The following is a 22673-nucleotide window of genomic DNA, read 5'->3' on the forward strand; positions in this document are numbered from 1 at the left end:
TATGTGGCTGATGTTTCTTTAAATCACACATTTTATGAGCTCTTGCTCATAATATATACGTATTATATATAATATGCTCGTATTATATACGTATATAATGAAAAGTTATAATCGTTTATTTCGGTCGAGTTTAATTTACTTCCCCACATCACAAGTATCTACAGCCAATCAACTAACGATTTTGTTTTTAGTTTTTCGATACTATTTTGCAAGAATGTTGAGTAAATCGTTTGCAAAACTTGTATTGAATATGTAACCTACCTTATAAGACGGTATTATACATTTTCGAAAAAAAACATTTCGTGGCTCGGAAAATCGGTTCAGGGTATGATAATAATAAATTGTGAATTCGACACGAGTGTTTAATATTGATTGTCTATTTTGAACATTATTTTATACCAAGAATAGTAACTTGGTAAACTATGGATACGTAAGTCGTTAATAATATATTATACAAATTAGACGAGTCATTTGTTTTACTTCAAATGTTCAACTTCCGTTTTATATGCATATACAAATGCCGATAAAATATAACGCGTGCCAAAAAGACTTCTAGACAACATGACATCAAATAACAAAACAAAACGCAAAAAAAACAATACGGTTCCAAAAAACAAAGAGGGCCCTGAACGTCGGCCAAATAATTCGGTCGATCCACAAATTATGCTCCACAATAAATATATATATATCACGTATACACATTAAAACAAAAAAAAACAAAACGGTAACCCGAGTCTGATGTTAAACGATTTATAGTGTAATTTATAATATAATTTACGCGCGAATAAAGTTATATTAAACTACGTAGAAATAAAGAATGAAAAAAAACCAATACGGATAATTTCTCCAACCATCTACCAAGACGACATATTACAATGAAATCGTCCAACTCGCTCCCGACCTACATCCGTTTTGATGCCCTAGTTATCTGCGGTGTACCTACTCGTCGACGGCACTTTTTTTGGAGACTTACAACTAATTTGGTATAGGCGCATTATACAGTTTGTGGAAGAGTTTCGTTCCTAAAGGTATACGCGCAACTGCAACACGATGATACGTAGGTATAACAACATGCGTTTCGATTTCCCCTTAATTGATCTGTAAAAGCGTTTAGGCAAGCTTAATAATTACTGTTTGGGCAATATTGTATAGTATGAACTATTAAAAAAACGATTTAATATGGCTAAATATTATATATAATATTTATGTTTGTGTATACGATATATAACATCATAATGATTTTATAATGATATTTTTTTTTATATTAATACATTTAAAATGTCCACTCAACCCCATATAATATTATATTAAAATAGTATACAAAATCTCATTGAATATTGTTATTACATTATTTTATTCGAAATGTTGAAAATATAAAATTTTATACGCGTGAAAAATAAAACCATACTTTACACTTTTGACGTAGGTATATACCATTCAAGAGATCTGTGAACTTTTGTCGATGCATTTGACGGGACCCTAATCGTGTGCCTATTATGTCGTACATGTATTATTACGTCGTATTTGGTTAACCAGTATATAGTTGTAGACTTGGAGGGCACCACGCGTACGCCTTACCATAATATACCGCGACTTTCCGTTCCATTATGAACCTATAATTGGAATTATTTCCACTCGAACGCATACGTCTTGAATATAATATATATATAAGACTTTTGAGTCGGCTTTTACGATCGTCCGGGAGGGTTATAGTCAATTGTTCGTCGTGTGCAGCAAGGGGGTGAGGATCAGCCGTCAGATCGGTATAAATATACACGCGTCGTGTGCCGGATGACAGGGAGAACGAATAAACGATTCTGTTCATACAACCATCGACTTTGTACCGCGGTTAAACGGAGTCGTGTGTTCGGCGTGAAACGTTTTTACGAAGTATAGTTTATTATTTTTACCCGGTCGACCAACGCGGTGTGTGACGCGTCGTCGAACACGCTCCGGCGACGAACGCGTAACTGACAGCCCGCGCGATAACCATAATCAGTGTATGGGTACGTATAATGTATATTGTATGGCTACGTCGTAAGATTGACGAGGTGCACCGACAACAACCAATACAGTGCGAGAATAGACATGTACAAATATATAAAATAAATTTTAAATCAGTTTGGATCACACTGAATTTCTGAAATGATATCGTGTGCAGCTTACTTTGACGAGTCGCGAGGATAGTATAGGCAATATAATAACACTAGTACTACCCATACTAATACGCCGATGACGATAAATTATACATATTTTATTTTTCGCTGTAGGACTACCACGTATAATTGATTGTCATGACGTCATCCACCTTTCCCTTCTAATTTTTTTTTATTATTTACAAGATAAGCACAAGAAAATTTAGTAGCTTGATTTTATTTCTCACGAAATTATAACATTTTGGAAACGGATTATTCGTTTTAACTTTGAAGTAAATTAAATTTATTTTTTCCCCGTTTAAGAGAGAAGATTTATTTATTTTTTAATTTAAACATGTAAACAAAACTTTGTACGAGAATCTCTAAAAATACGAATTTTATGTTTTTTGTCAAGTAATTGTTTCTGTTATTAAAACAATTTTTCATGGAACAAAGACAAAATTAAACAAAACTACTTATTATACATACAAAATACAATATACATATATTTATTTTCAGTTTTTCTTACGGTCTACGACTAACTAAATAAAAAAACTGAATTTTTAAATGTAGTTCTCTTAAAAAGTTTCCTGCCAAAAATAATGTACTTAAATTTAAAAGTTAATCAAGTTTATTTTTAAGTTTAGAAAGTTTACCAGACTAAAAGTCTGTTTTTATTTAATAAATAAAATAATAAATAATTAAAAATATTAGTACTTAATATGTGGCTTTAATAGAACTATGAGTGCATCTATGCTTAAATTATACTTTTTTTGGTTTAACGTTTAAAACTTTATAAACTTCTATAATTTCACTATATTTTTTTATTTATTTTATTCGTACTATTAATTATTGTGATGATTTTAAACTGGTAGAAAAACGAACAAGTCGATATCAGGTTAATAATTGTATATTCTTTATTTTCTTTTAGAAGGAATAATATTTTTTTACATTTTAAATTTTAAATATATTATTTATTCTATTTTTACAGCGACTGTACTACGGTGACAGTAATGTTTATTTTGCTTTATTGCAAACAGTCTTCAGTCGTTAATATGCCGCACAGTATGACGGTATAATATATTATTATTATTATATATTATTACGTTGGGTAACCAGTGAAATGCGTATTATATATTTTATTTCACCGCGTTATACGCTCTTATAGGACGGTAATATACCTCGTATACATCGGACTGAAATGAAAATGTGTACCGTAGTATATATGACACAAGTCTTTATTCCGCTATATAGCTGCAGTATAAAACCCTATAAACACACATTGTATAGTCGTTCGAAACAGCTGGAAATTAACTCCGAGTCTTGTTATTCCTTTCTAAACGATATATTAAATGTAGGTACAATGTATACGTCATGAATTATATATATATATCCACTCCGGCCAGTAAACAAATAATATATACCTAAACATCCACGCGCACAGCGATAATCCGAAATCGAACTCTCTCTCTCTCTCTCTCTCTCTCTCTCTCTCTCTCTCTTTCTCTCTATATATTTATAACGCGCACACACACATACTCACTGTTCTTCCCACCTTATCCTATATAGTTTTACGACGTGATCGTTAAGACACAGTCGTCGTACGACTACCGTTCAAAGTTCAATACGCGTAAACGACGAAGACGGATATATAAGATATATATATTATTACATAATACATATTATATATATAATATATATCATAATATTGTGTACGCAACTCATCCAAAAGCGCATAAAATAAACATTTATTCGCATCCCTCGTATATAAAGAAGAAAACATGAAATAGAAGTAACTTTTGCGTAAAATTACTAAAAAAAACACATACTGTATATATATTTATATAAGGACAGAGAGTGAGCGAGAAAAGGTGAAGGGGGGAAGTGCAGACAGTCGAAAAAAAATAAAATATTATATTATACATCATATCACGTAGCGTTGCATAATTCAATGCGTTGTATGTATTTTATATAAAATAAAATAATATCGTGCTCTAGTATCTTCTTGGCGATGTAACTGAGTGCTGTTTTTCAAAAAAAACAAAATATTATTGTGATGTAAAAATGTCCCTTTTCAACATTTTTTATGCAAGATATAGTACTTATTATTGTTCCTGAAAACATTCAATTGATAAATAAACGGAAAAATCAATTACAAGGCGGTAGGTTAATATTACGTTGTTTGGCTTCATTCGCCCATCAGGGATCGGGACATAAAAAGTTAACACTGCAGTGTTATGAAATTAAAATCAATAAACGCATACTAAAGTATGTGGTAAAATATGATTATTATAAAACCTAGTAAAATATTATAAAACTATTTTTTTTTCAATTTGGTTGTGTAAAAATAAACTTTTTCAGACTTTTTTTATCGAGGAAATTTATAATTATTTTATGGCTGACCTAAATAATTACATTGAAATTTTCCTTTATACGGCATAATAATCAATCTCAACAGTTATATTTTATATAATATTACGATGTTAATACATATTATAAAATAGTTACTTATATTCATTTATTTAAATATTAAAAATTGTTATAATCACGTAGAGACGAAGAGTGAAAGAAATGTACTCAGGAGATTGACTCATATATATTATCAAACGCCAATGTGCCATTAATTCGTAGTAGCTTAAATACTATATTCCTATGTGAATGAATATAGGCAATAATTTATTATCATAAATGATAAATTGTATTGATTTCGAATAACCATTTAAAATTTTTTTTAAAAAACAAGACTGCTGTATATTTCGGGTTTGACCGAAAATTTTAAACAATTTTGTTTATTCGATTGAAAAAAAAGTAGTACAAAGAACTCGTTGAAAAAAAGACGTGCTAAAACTTAATTACGATACGGAGAGTTGAAAAAAAAATCGTATAAATAAATAGCGTAGTAATTCTGGAACGAGTATTCCGCAATTTATCGAAACAAAATCTATAGTACCTATAAACAAAGTGCATACTGCATACATTAAGTGCGCGGTTAGGATTAAACGGTTCGCAGGCTTTAATTCCAATGGAAAAGTGGAACTCTGTCCTTGTCTCTCGGATTTTTATTCGTGTACAAGATGCCATTACCGCGATGAAAAACAAGTAAAATAAGTTGGTTTAAATCTTTTTAAGTATTGATTTTCTGCACTACTATAATATGATAATATATATTTTTATATATATACATTATACACCTACTGAAAGATATTATACTGCTAGTAACAGTGTATATATATATATTTTATATACAGTGCACCGCTATAGTATATAATTATTATACGCGTACTTATATTAAGGGTTAACGTTTAATCATGCAAAACTCTCGCAAAGTGTATACGCTGGGTGTACGCTAGATATTAATTGGCGAGTTCTTTAATAAAATTGCACCTTCGTGTCAAAATATTCACTATATATATATAAACCTGAATCGTACCTGCACACAAGGTGGAAATATATATTAAAATAATAAATAATAGCGCATATACCGTGTGTGTTGAGGAGGAGGGGGGGGGGGCGTCAGGCAGGTGCACAGGAATATGGCAGCAGAAAAAAACATTCCATGAAACGGCTTCAGGAAATAATTCATAAAAATGTCGACTCGACCTAATTTCGGGGTGCGGAAAAATGGCTGGTATAATAACCCCGAGAGGTTTTTACTACAAGGAGGCCGAGTGCGAATCGCGATTTCACGCGGAAAACGCGATCGACGTAAAAACGCTCTGTTCGTGCCAGAAAGCAACTGCGAATAATAGCCACGTAGTAAACAATAAGAGGCCGAGACGGCCGGTAATTAAAAAACGACGTTAAATTATTATTATTATTATTATTATTATCGCGTATATTACACGACGACGTCACGGCGGCAGCGGTGGTGTGCTACTATATACTTTTGAGTTCTTAATCGTCTCGACGTCCACGATAAACAACCCGTTATTCGCAGCAGCGGTGGAAAAATTATTATTATTTCGAGCCCGCACACGCGCTGTAGCAGAGAACTATTAAATCTTCACGGGGCTCATGCACGGCGGCGTATGATATAAATATTTGTGCTTTTGTGTGTGTGTAGGATGCCGCTTTAGGAGTAGCGTCTTCGGTATAATGTCGACCTCAATGGGTTTAAAATATATGTATAATAGCGGCGGCACGGGGGCGAGGTCGTATATTTATTTTATTGGGTGCTTTGAGAAAATAGGAGATTTCAACACGCGCGCACCAGGAGGAAAAAAATAAAGAAATATACGGTGGCCGCGTGTGCGTAAAATTGAATTTCGCGAAAATAATAATAAGAACGAGAACGAGAATGAGTAGAAACCTCGCGTTTGGATAGACATATATACATTATTATTATTGCGGTGCATAAAGCGAAACGGGCGCACATGGGGCACGGGAGGGGGGGCGAACAAATTATTACTCATATATGTACACAAGTATATGTGTGTTTATTTATTTTTTTCGGCAAGGCCATTCGGATAGTATTCGGGCCAGCTGTGTCTTCGCCGGCTTTTTGGATTTCTGTTGACGCCAACGTGGCGCGATGTGTGTTTTTACGAAACGAACAATAGTCGCGCAGCCTGCTGTGGCGCCTAGCTAATTTGACGACCATTATCTTGCTGTCGGTCAATAACAGTCCATTATTATATATCACAGGAGTGTGTGTGTGTGTGTGTGTGTGTGTTTGTGGGTTTTCACAGAGTGCAATTTCCTTACTCGAGCCACTTTCATCTCCCCACTGCACTGCCACCAACCCAGAAGCGGTCGTTGGTCGGATTTCGACACAGAAATATTGAAATCCACTTTGTTTAAAACCACCGGGTACTACAGAAATACCTTTTATAAAAAAAATGTTAATACGTATTTAAGGTACGCCATACACAATATATATTATATACATCAGTATTATATTGTGGCATATGCCACCCCCACAGGGGTGTAGGTCGACTTCACCGGTAGATCATATAATACACAGAGAGATTTATTTTTTCATAATTTGAACGCATGCAACGCATAAAAATAAAAACAGTAATAGAACATAATACATAAATAATTATTAAACAACGATAGATCGTTTAAGTATTATATTAAATACGCAAATTAAATTTTTAGTCGATAGTGAAAATACCAAAGTTTTAGAGAATTGGGAATTATTTGATAAGTCTTTGCCTCTCCCCTCCCACCATAAGTCGCCCAATTACTGCCTAGGAATAATAACGATTTTCGTTTATTAGTAATTTAATTTGGAACGTTTGCGAGAATTGGTATCATCCTGAAAGCCTGAACGCCATAATATAATATAATAGTACATAAACGTATGAATTTTCATGTTTTACGAGTCGTAATATTAAACCGACCGGAATGATATCGTAACGTGGCATAGTGTGCGCGTTCGTTTAGACATTAGGTAAAAATTCCGTTATTCAAAATCTTATAAATGCCTATGAATATTGTAAAACCATTTTATTATTATTTATTCACTGTAGTCCGCGCTCTATAGGACGTGTATTATTGATCATACATACACATATTCCATAGGTAGGTCAATACGCAGGTATTGTATTGTATTTACCAGAACTTTCAAACAATAATGGTTTTATAATTTATAACAAGGTACTATTGCTGAAAACATTATGCGATTATATTGTCGATTACGATTTACAAACATTACTTTATTTATTACAGCCATTTAACTTTAGTAGTTACGTATTTTTTATAAAGGGAGAATAAAATACAATTGTATTTCTCCTAATGATTAACATCCAAGATTCGAGTAGTAATAAAACATAAAATGGAACAATTTAAATAAAATAATAAACTTTGTATATTATTTAAGTACACAATAATATACATCAACGCTGTTCAGAGTTACAAACTTACATGCAATATTCAAATTAAAAAATAAATTGTATCTTTTTCTATATAATATCCATGCATTTTTAGACGATGCTATTAAACATTATGAAATAAACTGAAAATATATTCTTTAATTTTATTTACAGTGTATAACATTTATTATTAAAATAAACAAAATCCATATTTTATAGATCACATCGCGTTGCCGTGGTTTAAGCATGGACTGAAACCAAAACGATGATATATACTCACCAGTTACCCGCTATATCATTAACAGGTCAACTAAAATATTATAATCGAATGATTTATGAAAACTAGTTTAAAAGAAAAAAAACAAACTTATGCGTTCGACCTGTTTGGGGAAAACGCAATATTTTTATTTAGGAAATACCGTTTTTTTGGGGGATCGAGTGAAAAAAAAAGTCTTCCAAACGACTGCAACTTTTAGAGATATAAAAACGCGACGGTGTTTTTTTATTGCATTAAATGGCTTGAAAGCCGTATTTTTTAAGTTGTATTTGTTTTGTTTTTCTTAGGTTTTTATTTTGAAAAAATAATAATATGTAAAGAAGCCCGGGTCTCCTAGGAATTTTGGGTGCCTTCACATTCGTTTCACCACGGCGACAGTGTTGTCTCGAGGCCGACAAAAGTTAATAGTATTTTAAATTCAGTAACTTTTTCGAAATTCTCTAGAGCATAATATCTAACCATTTTGATTATCAACTATTCACTCTTTGTTTGCAGCGTTTACAATCCTACCTGCCTACCTACCTACCTAGTGAAACTTTTACACATTACTAAAACAATTCAGTAGAACTTTTCTCATGAGCAAGTGAGTGACTTTCAAATATTGATATTTAATATCACCATCTTAGCTACATTGTGTACTTATATTATATTAAAGTTTTTGTCACTTGGGCGCACATCGTCACAATTATTTTTAAAAAGTGTTCATTGTACCAAAAAAAGTAAATGAATTATATTACGTTTCGAATTATGTCAAAGAGGTAAGACTTATAAAATAATATTATAAGTTATAACATAAATGCGTACCTTTTACGGCGTTTAATTTGTTTCCGACCACTTGCTTTGCCACAAAAGCCGCCATTATGCTTCAATGCTTCTGTAACAAAAGATAAAATAATCTGTTAAGTACTTGGAAAAAAATTATAACAAAATCGATTTCACACTATGTCGATCATCGTAGGTTATTTTGCTCATTCAGTGAATTCAAACGTTTATAGTTATTTTCTTATAACAATGCAACATAAAGTAAGTCAAATTACGATTTTAAAAAGCCTAAGTAAAATAAATAAAACACATCTTTATCAGAATAAAAATACAACGTAACTACTCAACCACTCTAAATAAAAGGTAATTTAATAAATACCGAAATAAAAATAATAATTTTATATCGTAAATAGCTCAATTTTATGATGTCATATGCATATATTGAACATAAAATAAAATACAAATGTACACGTTTTCGTGTGATACAAACAATTAGTATTGTGTATGCTTTGTGCCACATAGAACACGAACGTGGAACAAATCAAATTGAACACAATAAATTATAATAAATTACTTAACAAACATAATATAATTATAGTTAATTCTCTCTCCCATGTCTTCATGTATGTACTTATTTCTGTTCATTGTTCGTCTAATTTACCTATTGTGCTATGATTAATTTATCGATCGTACTATCGTAGTTATTATTATTTTAAATAAAAAATAAAAATTAGTGGTAACCCTCTGCTGTACATGGTATCAGAGATTTACTGTGGAAGATGTGTTAAATCGTTGTATACGAAAACCGATTCAGAGCGAAGATGGACTGTCAGTCTATAATATTACTAAGTATATTTGGTGATATTATTGTGATTTAAGTAATTTATTTTTCTTCTAGACATCAGTAGATTAAATTCGTTTTTGCCAAAAAAAATTGCATTTAAAAATTTCATTGTGTGTATAAAATATAATAAAATAAGCTAAAAGTTACATATACCCACGAATAATATTTTTTTTAAATTACAACAAAATAACTAAAACCGTTATTCTTGGTTTTAATATGTAATTTCGTCCAAATTCAAACTTAAAATGTTTGTAAAAAAGAACTGTGTATATATATATATGTTTTTGGTTACATTATTAACTATTTATAAGAATCCTTCTTATAAATTTTCAGTTCTTAGCTATTAAAATTCAACATTTAATAATTTTTTAACTATAAACAAATTTGAAAATTTGAAATTTCGATAAATCTTGTCTAAATTTTTATTTTAAATATTTAAAAAAAAAACTAAGTTTATAGATCTTTAACGTTTCTTAACTTCTATTATAACTACTTATGAGGAACCTTATATTAATTTTTCAAGCTTTTTGAACCAAAAATTTAAACAATAATTGTATTGACATTTATGGAAAAAAATTTAAAAATATACTCAAAACGAGCCAACATATTGTATAGAAAATAATAAAATAAACATTTGATAAAAATGTTCAGTTCTTATGGAATCAATTTCTAAAATGAGAAAATCTTTCCATGAGGATTTGTTAATTTACTGGTGAATTAGATATAACGTCTAACTACAAACGCTCAAAAAAAATCTATTTTAATCCGGTAAACTTTTTTTTGCCAACTTTAGGAAAACTTATGGTGAATCTTGTATTAAATTTTCAAATTTAGATATACATAAAAAAAAATTCAATATTATATTATAATAATCTCAGTTTTTGAGATTAAATCATTAATTTTTGTTTGTTTTTACTTTTGACCCCCCCAAAGTAGGTACGAGCTTTAAATTTCTCTCTAGAAAAGATGTTGTAGTAAAAAATTGGATCATTCAAAACGTGAAGATGACAGACACAAAAACATACATCATTGTAAAATCAATACAGTCATCACTCCTCTCAGAATCTAAAATTTATAATAATAATATTTTATATTGAAAACTATCGATGAAAATACTAATTGCACCTCAGTCACAGTGACATATAAATACATTATGTATATTATCTGAGGTTGAAAAATATAAATGTCAAAATATATTATTGATAAATATAGTATAATAATATATATTATATTCCTTTATCGTTTTAATAAGGCAGACCTGCATAGATTCGATAAAACCAATACATTTGAGATTTGTTAGAGCGTAAGTTTATAAGACCGTAGACGGTATAATAATATAGAATTTAATTAGTCCATAAATAAACTCTATAGAAAGACAGTTGATATTCAGTGCGTCTATTTCAAACGAATCATTTGATATATCTTTGAGTAAATAAGCTATTCAATATAATATACTTTATGAGATATGATTTTCCATACTTATATAAGTACACAAATAATATTATAGATCCATTGAAATTGAGACGTTTAGTACATCGTATTATATACATTGCACGTTCGATATTGAATCAACAGGATTGTAGGATTGTAAAGTGCCATATATTTACTGTATTTTTCGCTCGAGGAAAAACAATTTTGCCCCCTCCCACTAATCCTCCACGTGATCTCCTTTATCTATTCATTTCGATTTATTTTAAATCTATCTGTTTAAAAATTTATTAAATGGATATTTTAAATATGAACTGTACACATAGTAAGACATATTTAATTACCCATAAAATAATAACATAATACGAATACTTATTAGTTATAACAATTTTAAGTTTATGTGTACTCAGGATTATTAAGAAGTGAATTTGTTTATCACGCTGTCATGACAATATACATATATTGTGATAACATTTTCTATTAAAATAATAAATTATAGTATTATTCACAACATAATAATTATGAAAATATTGTCTCCCTGGACGATTGCCACATATTCAGACCTCCATAAATGCTGTCAACGTGCACAGAAAAATCGATAATAATAAAATATTAAACGTGTTTAATATTTAGAGAATATTATCGATAACAACTTGGTTTAGTATTTCATGTATATTATACTACCGGGTATAATAAGTAGGTATATAGGACATAGGTACTATATTATATTAATATAATATTTACTGTAGCCGTCTCGTGCTTTAAACCGACCGTAATTAAATATAATAACGTTAAAAGATTTATTTTTTTTTTACTCTGGAAGAGTTTCGTCCGAGATGAAGATGATGGATATAATATTTTATACACGAAAGATGTTTACCGTGACGTCTTGAGGTGGGTTTAACGCGCGCGAGTTTCGAGGGTAAGTGACGACGGCGGTTGAACGTACGTCAGCTCCGAGATTCTACGTCGTCGTACATACGCACATTATTATTTTTATTTCATAAATCGTATATATATATATTATATTGCATCATGTAACCGAAACGACGTTAAACGTGCAGCATACACCACCCGAACAAAAATAATTATTAAGGGATTTAAGACGTTTTCCGGAAGAACGGCGTGGCGGTGATGCGGCCGTCTAAAAACAGAGCGCTGCTGCTGCAGTTGTTGTACAGTCATTCCGACACTGACTGACGTGTACGCGGCGTTCGCAAAGGGTCGGTCAGTGTTTTTACTTTCTCAAAAGAGTTTTTGTATCTCAATCTGTCTCTCTCTTTGTCTGTCTCTCTATCTCTATCTCTCACACTCATACACCCCGCAACCATCGCTTCGTCGTCTGCCACCGGAGCCGCCGTGTCCTTTCTCGTGTCAAAATCGTTGACGGGCTGTCTCTCTCGGCCGACCGAGCACACCTCACACATATCATACTATATACGTATTATTCACTCGTGTGTGCACATATTATTTAGGCGAGAGTGGGAAAGATAAGCCAAACGGGATTATCTGTCTGCGGCGGGGGCGAGTGTCGAGGGCGCGGGGGTGGGCTGAATAAAATACGTTTGCAAAGTTTCACCGTGAAATATGGTCCGCACACTTTCATGTCCGCCGGTAGTTACCATATTATATATATAAATATTGTACACTTTAACACTCACACACACACGGTTGGTGTATTATATTATATTATTATATAGTCTGTGTACGAATAGAGTGGTCGGGATAGTGTGTTATTATAATATTTCATATTATATTATATATTATTATTATTATATAACTCGTACGTTATATCACACACGAAACTTGCGCATTGTGTGTAGATGCATCGCACACGAAAATCTGCCCCGAAGGGCGAACGAAACGATATTAACATTTCCGCCGCGACGACAATATACAGTATATTATACTATTATATACGAGTGAGCATTATATTATTGCGACTGTACATATTATTATACCGACGCATATTATGGAGCGCGGTGGCCGAAAGTTTGATGGTTTTACATCGAAATCGCATTATATAATATTATATCAATTTCATTACATACCTATCTACGACGGAGATACGTCATATTAATACGACGGAGGCGATTTACCCGCGAAGGAAATATAATATCATAATATGATATCGGTTAGCCCCGTCGTCGTCGTCGGACGATATTATAATATTATCGATGAGTGTGAAATATGCTATAGTTGTCCATTACGATGGGGTTCGTGAGTCGCGACTGTTTGTCTATTTTCCTATTTGGTTTCGGCCAACAGTATAAATAGTATATTATAATGGGAAATCGTTTATTTCACGCAGTTTTTCTAGCGCGGAACGATGCTGTATCTCGAGAGGAAATATCCTAAAGAATTACAAGATTCGAATAAGGAAATGTTATATTCGATAATAATGACGTGAAATCATTGTTTTCTATAAAAATATATATATTATAGGTACTGCATATTATCTAACGACGAATAAAGTAACAGAATATATAGGTATTTGTTATAGCGCTTATTACATTTACTAATTATTATTATTCGCTATATTATTATTATGTCTTATAATTGAAACGGCTTCGTCGAACCATACTAACGTTGACCCGGACGCCGTGATTTCGATTTTGCATAGTTGAATTTAGCTGTATTGCCAGTTAGACAGACACGTCCTCTGAATCGCTCGAAAATTATTCAAATATGCAAACTCACCATCAGAAACCTCACAGACACGCACATACACACATGTACATTATAATACTAACCATGACGACCACCATAACCTCTACCACTAATAACATCAAACTGCAGCGGCGTTCTAAGCCGACACTTTTCCACCACCGCGCCGCGACGTCATTATGCACACATTATACCACCGTTTTCCGCACGCCAAACGTCGTCCTGTATTTGAATTTTCATTTCTCGGACCTCATATTATAATAAACGCCCGTACATTATTATTATTTAATTTTCACCGTCCGTCCGTCCCACGTGCGTGATTCCATGAACTCGACCCCGAGTCTAACACGACGTGTCAAGCTCACTATGACGGTACTCCGTATCTAGGCAGACGAAAACGTACCATTCTCCGACGATAATATACGATTATAATATTATAATTTGCAGGTATAACGATAGTGTGTATGCATTATACGGAAACAAAATGGAAACCAGCTTGAAAAGGTGAGTACTCTCAAACATTTTTTTCAATAAAAATAAAATATTTTTACAGAATTTTTATCACGATTTTTGAAATAACGCCTATACCGAAAACTATACTGTTCGATCCAAGGAATACTAGACGGAATTAACCTAACCTGAAATTCTATGGAGAAAAATAATAATTTTATAATTAACCATAATAAAATATAACTACTCTTTGTATAATATTATAATAGTTAGTATATAATTCTTTTTTAAATGTTTTATCATTTGACAGTAATCATTATTATACGACTACATCGACTATAATATGACATAGTTGTATTATAGAGTTAGAAATTTAGAACGGCCATTTTTATTTACATATCCTTACATTTAAAAGCTCATTAAGGCTATTAATTAGGAGTGACTGATAGACAATACGCTTGCTGCTATCGCATATTAAACGTTCTCGTAATTTTAACCGTCGCGACGCGTTGCAATGAATACTAGTAGAAGTAATTGCACTAATATTATATGCGTGAAGCTGTCGATGTGTATCAGTGAGTATCACGCGTGAGAAAAATATTTTTAATTCTAATCTCAATAATCACTTAGATATACATAATAGCTAGGATTCGTTTAATAGAATACAAATTTTAAATTTATGTTAAAAATGATTAATATAATTTTTTAAAAAAAAACTAAACAAATACGTGACTGTATTCGGCATGCAGGAGTGGAGGGTGTTCTACGCGACCATACCCCGCACACCGTTAACCGTACACCAATCCTCGTTTAGTTGCCCCCCCCCCCCTCGTGGGTGTGCATTGTACGCAAATAACGTTGACGAAATCCATTCGTCGTCGCTCCGCGTGGTATCAGCTGCCACCGAACATGCGATATTTAAAAATAATATTGTGCGATCGTACAGCGAAATATACGTATAATATCCACGATAGCATGACATCCGGTACAATATAAAATATAATAAACAAATTTTGTCCCATTCGCTTCTTGGTACCCTGACCGAATCGTGTCGACCGTTCATCGTTCGAAGTTTCTCCGTCCCTCACCCGCCAGTTATGCGAGCGTGCCATCGTTGTTACGACATAATAATAATATTATTATACTTAACGATCGCGGATCGGGACGAATGCGGATATTTGTATGTAACGCACGTACGTCACGATTTCAGTAAGTATTGTCAAAATAATAAGTTCTTCCGAAACTATAATGCTCGTCGCTATAATATAGTGTTTTAGTTTTAGTTTTCATTTATTTTTACATTTTATCGACGCCCAAAATAATTGACGAACCACGTGTCTATATAATACAGCGCTGGCTGGTGGCTCGTAAATTATTCATTCCCGTGATTCACATCTATTGACCAGCGCACGGTGACTATAACGATATTGGCAGCGATGTATATAGTTTGTCGAATAAAATAGATTAAAACATAATAGTTTTGAAAAAAAAGTCTACACCACGTCACTATACGCATCACGAGTCACGACATTTTCGAGTCCGTGACATCGATTCAAAATATTTTCAATGCTCAGAACTTTGACGATATATATATATTTTTATTATAGTCGAAACCCTATCGTGGTAAAACGTGTCAAATATATCTCATTACCTGGGTCAATATTATTACGATATTATAATAATATAATATTTAAAACTTTATCTTTAAGTCTCATAGTCGTTCTCGGGGATAATTTAAAAAAAAATCTATATCCACTCTATAAATTGTATTTTGATCACTAACTTAGTACATATTGTACCTGTTTATATCATCACTGTTGTAAAAAAATTGTTTGATGTACTATAGGCCTTCGATTCGTTTTCCACAAGTTGACCAAGGTTTGGGACGTAAAATAATTTAAATTCTAAACCGATTATTATAATTCAATGCAGGTGAATTATATATCATTAATTGATAACCAGTGATGACGCAATACTTAAAATATAATACTTCACATATATTTTTCACTTTTGACATCCACGACTACAGGCGTGTGTCCCATAATACGGATATTGTCAGAGATAATTAATACGTGTCTACAAAATATCACAATATTATATTATTATTAAATTCCGTTTATACGACAATAAAACTACATACATTACGATTTATGAAGTAAATTAATCCAAATCACGTTACTTTTAAGTTTAATAGTTTATTAAATTAATAATAATGTCAACTTGACTTTAGACGACAGTTAGCATGTCTGAATTTGTCATAAACAATTTTTAATTTAATATGTATTTGCTTGATTAAAAAAAATTATGAATTATTGTGCAACCGTACAAAAAACGTAAACACCATTGATTGTAAAGTGAATAAACCACGGACTTTTAAAAAGTTTTCAAACTTTATAAAACAAGTTTCCCGAATGGTATCCAAGATTTCCAAACAGCAGATGCCAAATACAATAAAACACGAATGGATAGTAATTAACATGTCAAACGAAATTAATTATTAATGTAAATTGAGAACACTTTTTCCAGACTTCAAGTTTAGCTTAATATATTGACATATATTTTAACAACTAAAAATAAAATGAATAGTATCTGTACTGTATTATTTCTTGAAGTAAACACAACAACAATTAATATTCCATTTATAATTGTTTAATAATATGTCGAAGTTAGTTCATTCAGCTGTTTTAATCAATTTTATGCACGCAACATTATGAAAGAATGATGACCACGAACACATTAAGTAAAACAATAAACAATATTTTATACCCCTAAGCCAAATACACAGTCTTACGCTATTTTTAATTGAAAAGGTTTTTCTTTTAAAATTTATTTAATGTTCAATGCTACACGATTTCGATATAGGTACGCCTGGCAGCCGATATGATTCCAAACACTGCACGACGTCAAGTTGAATAGGAGCTGGCGTGGAAAATAATTGTTCAATGATGGCTAATGGCATAATAATATATAGCAGGTATCTGGTATAATATAATAGTATAATATATTTCAACGGTTAAACTTTACGAGTTGTGTCATAAAAACGTAAAAACGCACGCGTAAATCAAAACCGTTAAATTCCTATGGCGTCGTAACATAATATATTATATTATACAACAGCGGCAATATATCTCGACACTAGAAACAATCGAGGATATTACCATAATAAAAATGACATAATATTATCTAGCGTTGAATCTATGATACCTTTGGCTGAGAAACCAAAATAATTTAAAGTAGGCATTAAAAATAAAACGATAAAAAACGAATAAAGACGGTAGACCGCAGTAACAATATTATAATAATATAGTACCTACTCGTATAATACAGTGATAGGTGGCTATTAAAATATTATACTCCACCCGATAACGTATTAGCCCAACGCATTTTCCGCATAGCTTTTATTTTTTTCGATAGGTATCCTTAGGAATATTTTTAATGCACTCGTTTTTCGTGACAACTGACCTGTGGACGCACAATATGTGACTTTTTTGGTACTAGTATTTTTTTTGCTACAGCCTTTGGATACTTTTTCCCGACAATTGTTGTGCACAACGTTTTACGAGCGTAGATCTTATCCCTACCCCCAATATTATTCTACTTATATGGAAAATAATCATTAGCAAAATATTCAGATAACTAATTTTGAAAAATATATTTGGAAATAATTTGAAAAATTATGATGTACTGTTTTGAATTCGATAGGTTTATACGAGAGAGGATGTGTGAAGATTTTCTCCAATCTTATTTCTTTGACATAGGACTGGGAAATGATTTGAAAATATTTTTAAATACAAATTAACTCATTTTCTAATAAATATTGGCCTTGGTGAGAAGGGCCGACTTCATGCACGTTAGTATTTTTATTATAATTCTCAATAATGAACATCTCAGGATCTAAATTTTCGATCACACGGCATCTCGTATAGGCTATTTTGCTAACACCGCTGTTAAGAATCTACAATAATAATATTTTGTATTATTTTATTATAACTGTAATTATAGACAAGTAAAGCTTATTAGCAATTTCTAAGAGAATTTATAATTATAAAGTTTTCCACTTTACAATGTAAACCATAACCTATAAAATGGGGTGAAAAATTGCTACCATAAAACTGGTCGTACAGTAAGTAACAGCAAAGAGAACAGCAAATATTATTACTCAGGTACATAATAATATTTAAATATCTACTTATGTTTACTCGTTGGCAACTACGCTGATCATTGTTACCTATAATATAATATTATGTATTGCATGTAACGATATCGGAAAACTGAAATGTTTTCTCTATTTTACCCTCAAAAATAAATTATACGATACAACAGGACCACCACGCAAACGTGTTAAAAATAAATTAGTACATTATACATTAAGCTTATAAATCGTTAATATATCATGTATAAATTAATATATATTTTTTTTTAACACCTAACTACGAATTAAGGGGATTCCATACCGTGATTTTCTGTTTTTGTCTAACACAAAGCGTGACATAGGATTTTTTACGGATTCCTTGACAAACATATCAATTGATCTAATGAAGGGATGAAAATTCTGAAAACAGATTTGAATTCGTCGTCAAGTCTACTTGATAATCAACTTTCCCACAATTTTGATTTTTTGATTTTAGCTTCTCCAAAAATTGAAATACAAAAAATGTTTAAATACTCTTTTTTAATATGAAGTTTTCTGGAATTTGGGGGATAATATAAAACATGTGGGAAAGTCGATTTCAAGTAGACTTGACGACGAATTTAAATCTGTTTTCAGAATTCTTATCGCTTCAGTAGATCAATTGGAATGTTTGGCAAAAAAACACGTCTAAAATACTATGTCACGCGTGTGTTAGACAAAAGCAGAAAATCACAGTATCGAATCCTCTTAAGACGCACTTCTTATTATAATTATTTTGTCATGTATCATTGTTGCTTCAATTATACTTCTTGAGAAGTTGTTTTAATATGGCGAGAGCTTTTAATATTATATATAATAATATAATACTACATTACGATTATCAGCAGCACAAAAACTATTTAATAATATTATTGTTATGGTACCCAGCTGCTGTACAACAGGTGATTTCTAGCGGTATAAGCGTTCGCAAGACTCTCGTGGCACAAAAGAAATTCGCATAGTTTTCGTGTTATCATCGATATTGTAGGTACACCATGTGGTGTGTATTTAATTTAAAACATGGATACGTGCTACAGAAAAACATATTTACGAATAATATGAAATCTCTATAAAAACATCGGCGTCAAAATGTATTGGATTTCATGTAGTGGCGCTATACAATATAATATGATATACGCAGCTTACAAATTAGTAGGTATACTTCATAATAATATTATTAATATAATGTTCACGTGGTGACATTTAAACGTTGTATGGCTCTCACACTTCTATCACACTGATTTCTTCGATCGAACGTTTCCAAAACCACGAATATTGACATAATAATATAATGAACGTCAATATGTTATGGTACGTTTAAATAATCAGCCATTGTTGTTAAAAGTTAATATTAAATTAAACTGACTAAAACTCGTCACGTCAACGAACTGCAACACTCTAAATACGTTATTTCAGCAGGGTAAAAACTAGGTGTAACAATTATAATATTTTTGACACAAAAAGTACCTAATATTATATTATACTGATTCGTCGATCATTATAATTAGCCGTTTATAGTAACCACACTACGAACGTTCTTCTGTAAACAATTCACGTCTGTTTTTTGTAAAATACTTTTTTTGGACTATTATGATGTTAAAGTGGTCTGCAAAACTATTGACACCAACAAAATATAAATAACTGAAATAACGCACCCGGTTTATGCGTTCTACCTGTATAACAGCAACGCGGTAAAGTAGTCGACAAACGCATCTGACGCTGCTGCAGCAGTGCATTCGTGTCACCACCGAATACGAAATATAATATGACATTCCATATGTATATGTTATTTATTATAATTTTACTATAGGCACAATACACGATTTACCTCTGTAAGTATGGGCCACTGGTGGTGGTTTAGGACACACACACACACACACACACAATATAACGCGTCATTTATCGTCGATGGAAATATCCCTGCACCGAGTTTATAATAATAATATAAAATTCACGATTTCAGCCGTAACAAAACGTGGAGTAGGTGGTTTTCGTTTGAAGGGTCTGCGGACACGGAGTACCTCGCAACGAGATCGGCGGCGCTGTGCGGCTGTCAGGTGTAACGGACACGAATAGGCCACTCGGCCGAACACGGAAAACCGTGGCTCTAAAATATTTGAATGACCCACCGTGATTCCTCTGCAAATAAACACATCGAAAATTCACCCCGAACCACTCCTTTAGACGTGAGTGTGTTTGTGTGTATTCGACATCGTCGGGGGTGGAAAAAGTGCGTAACGGCGGCTGGGTGACGGATACACGTCATATTATTATTGATATTACTGTAACGAGTATATGTGTATATTTTCAGTGACCCGAGACCCAAGACCGGTGGAGGTCGGGTGACGACGACACGAATCAGCACTCACGCTGACGGGTGGACGACGTGAGTATTTAAATCATTTCGAATGTCCACCCCTGTGACCCTACGCTCTGCCAAAGCTATTCCGTTCGACCGCGGCTATCCTGCGATATTATAATAATATTATATATTGTTAAAACGAGGGTGAGAATCTATAGTATATTATACTATTATCACTACTGCATTGTATATATAACCACGTTTGAATATTAATAATGTAATGTATATAGTGTTAAGTCCTAGATTCCACGGGCTGATTACAATAAAAATAAAAATATACAGGTAGTATTGGATTGTAGCCGTTTTTTATAGGGTCAAATTATTTGAGGAAAACAGTGAATTATAAATCGCGTATACCTACACTTATTATTGGTTAATGAGAAAAAAACCAATTCGATCGGGTGATGGACGTGGGGTAGTTTGGTGTGTTCTATTTATTTGATTTTCTCCCTTGGATTTCGTAAGGATCACGCACTTCAAAACTACACATATAGTCGGACCGGCCGACACGACGTACTGTCGGACATCCGTCAAGAGCCACTTCCGACAATTGGATAATCATTCTAACGGAGTGGCGGCCAAACTCGACTGTCTGTGTCATGATTGTCTGGATGTATTGCAGCGAGCCGATGGGGAAAACTGCCTATCAAATTGAGGCAAGGGCGATATTTGGACGTTTTTCTCGGAACGCCGGATTGGAGTAAATTACATCGCCGACGAGGAAAATTATACACCGAGTAATTTTTTCGGTTCCGAGGGACTTTTGCGTCAGGATGGATCCCTCTGATGGCGATCTCTCGCTCTCGATTTTGGCGTATGCTTTTTCGAATACACGACTCGTGTTATAAACCCAGAGCTTTTGAAACCATGTCGGCTATAACTGTGATACTCTGCGCCGTGTATTATATTTATTTATACAATAACATCTGGAGGCAGTGTATATTTTACGCGTACCTACTACTATTGAAAATCACGTGCTACCGTTACACGAGTTTTATGATATGATATTTCACAGTAACGGCGAATAATATAACGATGTGTACAATAAATTATTTACGTGACACTGCGGGAGGTAATTAAAACCGCGAACGCGCGTTAATAAAATATAATAAACGCTTTTTCATTCATCCCAATTATTATTGTTTTAATTTTGCACCTAGGTGTATATATGACATACATATCGTCACGTCTAATATACGCGCACACTGGTTTTAATATTAATAATAATAATAACGTGATCAAACGGAAATATAAATATTATATCATTTCATTTCCGCCAGCTATATATAAGACCGACGACGATGGTTTGAATTATATCGTATACTGTTGTCAATAAACTTGAATCTGCCGAGTGGACACAATTCGATTTCTGTCGGTTTGTGAACGGTATGGCGATCGACTATATAATATTGTAGGTGTGTGCATACATGGATATGTATATATATATACACATTACACATTTATATAGTGTATGTGTCGGCACCGATGCGCATTGTGTTTGCGGTCGATAAAGCCGAATCACACTGTGTATTATACTATTATTATACGGTTTATATCATATAATATTATACGCGACTGATGTCGCGTGGTCGAGATAGTTGTGTAGTCATCCGCGGTCACCGGTCGCGTGGTGTTTGCCAATCGTTTCCTCCGACAGAGGTACCTGCAGGATTATACGCCTGACACGGTACGCGTCCGACGGGACCGAAAATAATTCCACAGAGTTCGTTAAAAGTTATATCGTGCCGGAATCGTGTCTGC

The 22673-nt window shown here is 32.6% G+C and overlaps 1 protein-coding gene across 3 annotated transcripts in view; it reads right to left on the minus strand.

The window, feature by feature from the left end:
- The window catches only part of LOC132951621 (complexin), a 218629-nt gene that overhangs the window by 116580 nt on the left and 79376 nt on the right, over nucleotides 1-22673 (minus strand). For all 3 annotated transcript variants that reach the window (XM_061023435.1, XM_061023436.1, XM_061023434.1), the window contains exon 4: nucleotides 9033-9102. In XM_061023435.1, the coding sequence (XP_060879418.1) occupies nucleotides 9033-9087 (55 nt within the window). In that variant the 5' untranslated portion in view covers nucleotides 9088-9102. The remainder of the gene's footprint in view (nucleotides 1-9032; nucleotides 9103-22673) is intronic.

Source organism: Metopolophium dirhodum, chromosome 9, assembly GCF_019925205.1.
Source record: "Metopolophium dirhodum isolate CAU chromosome 9, ASM1992520v1, whole genome shotgun sequence".
NCBI lineage: Eukaryota > Metazoa > Arthropoda > Insecta > Hemiptera > Aphididae > Metopolophium > Metopolophium dirhodum.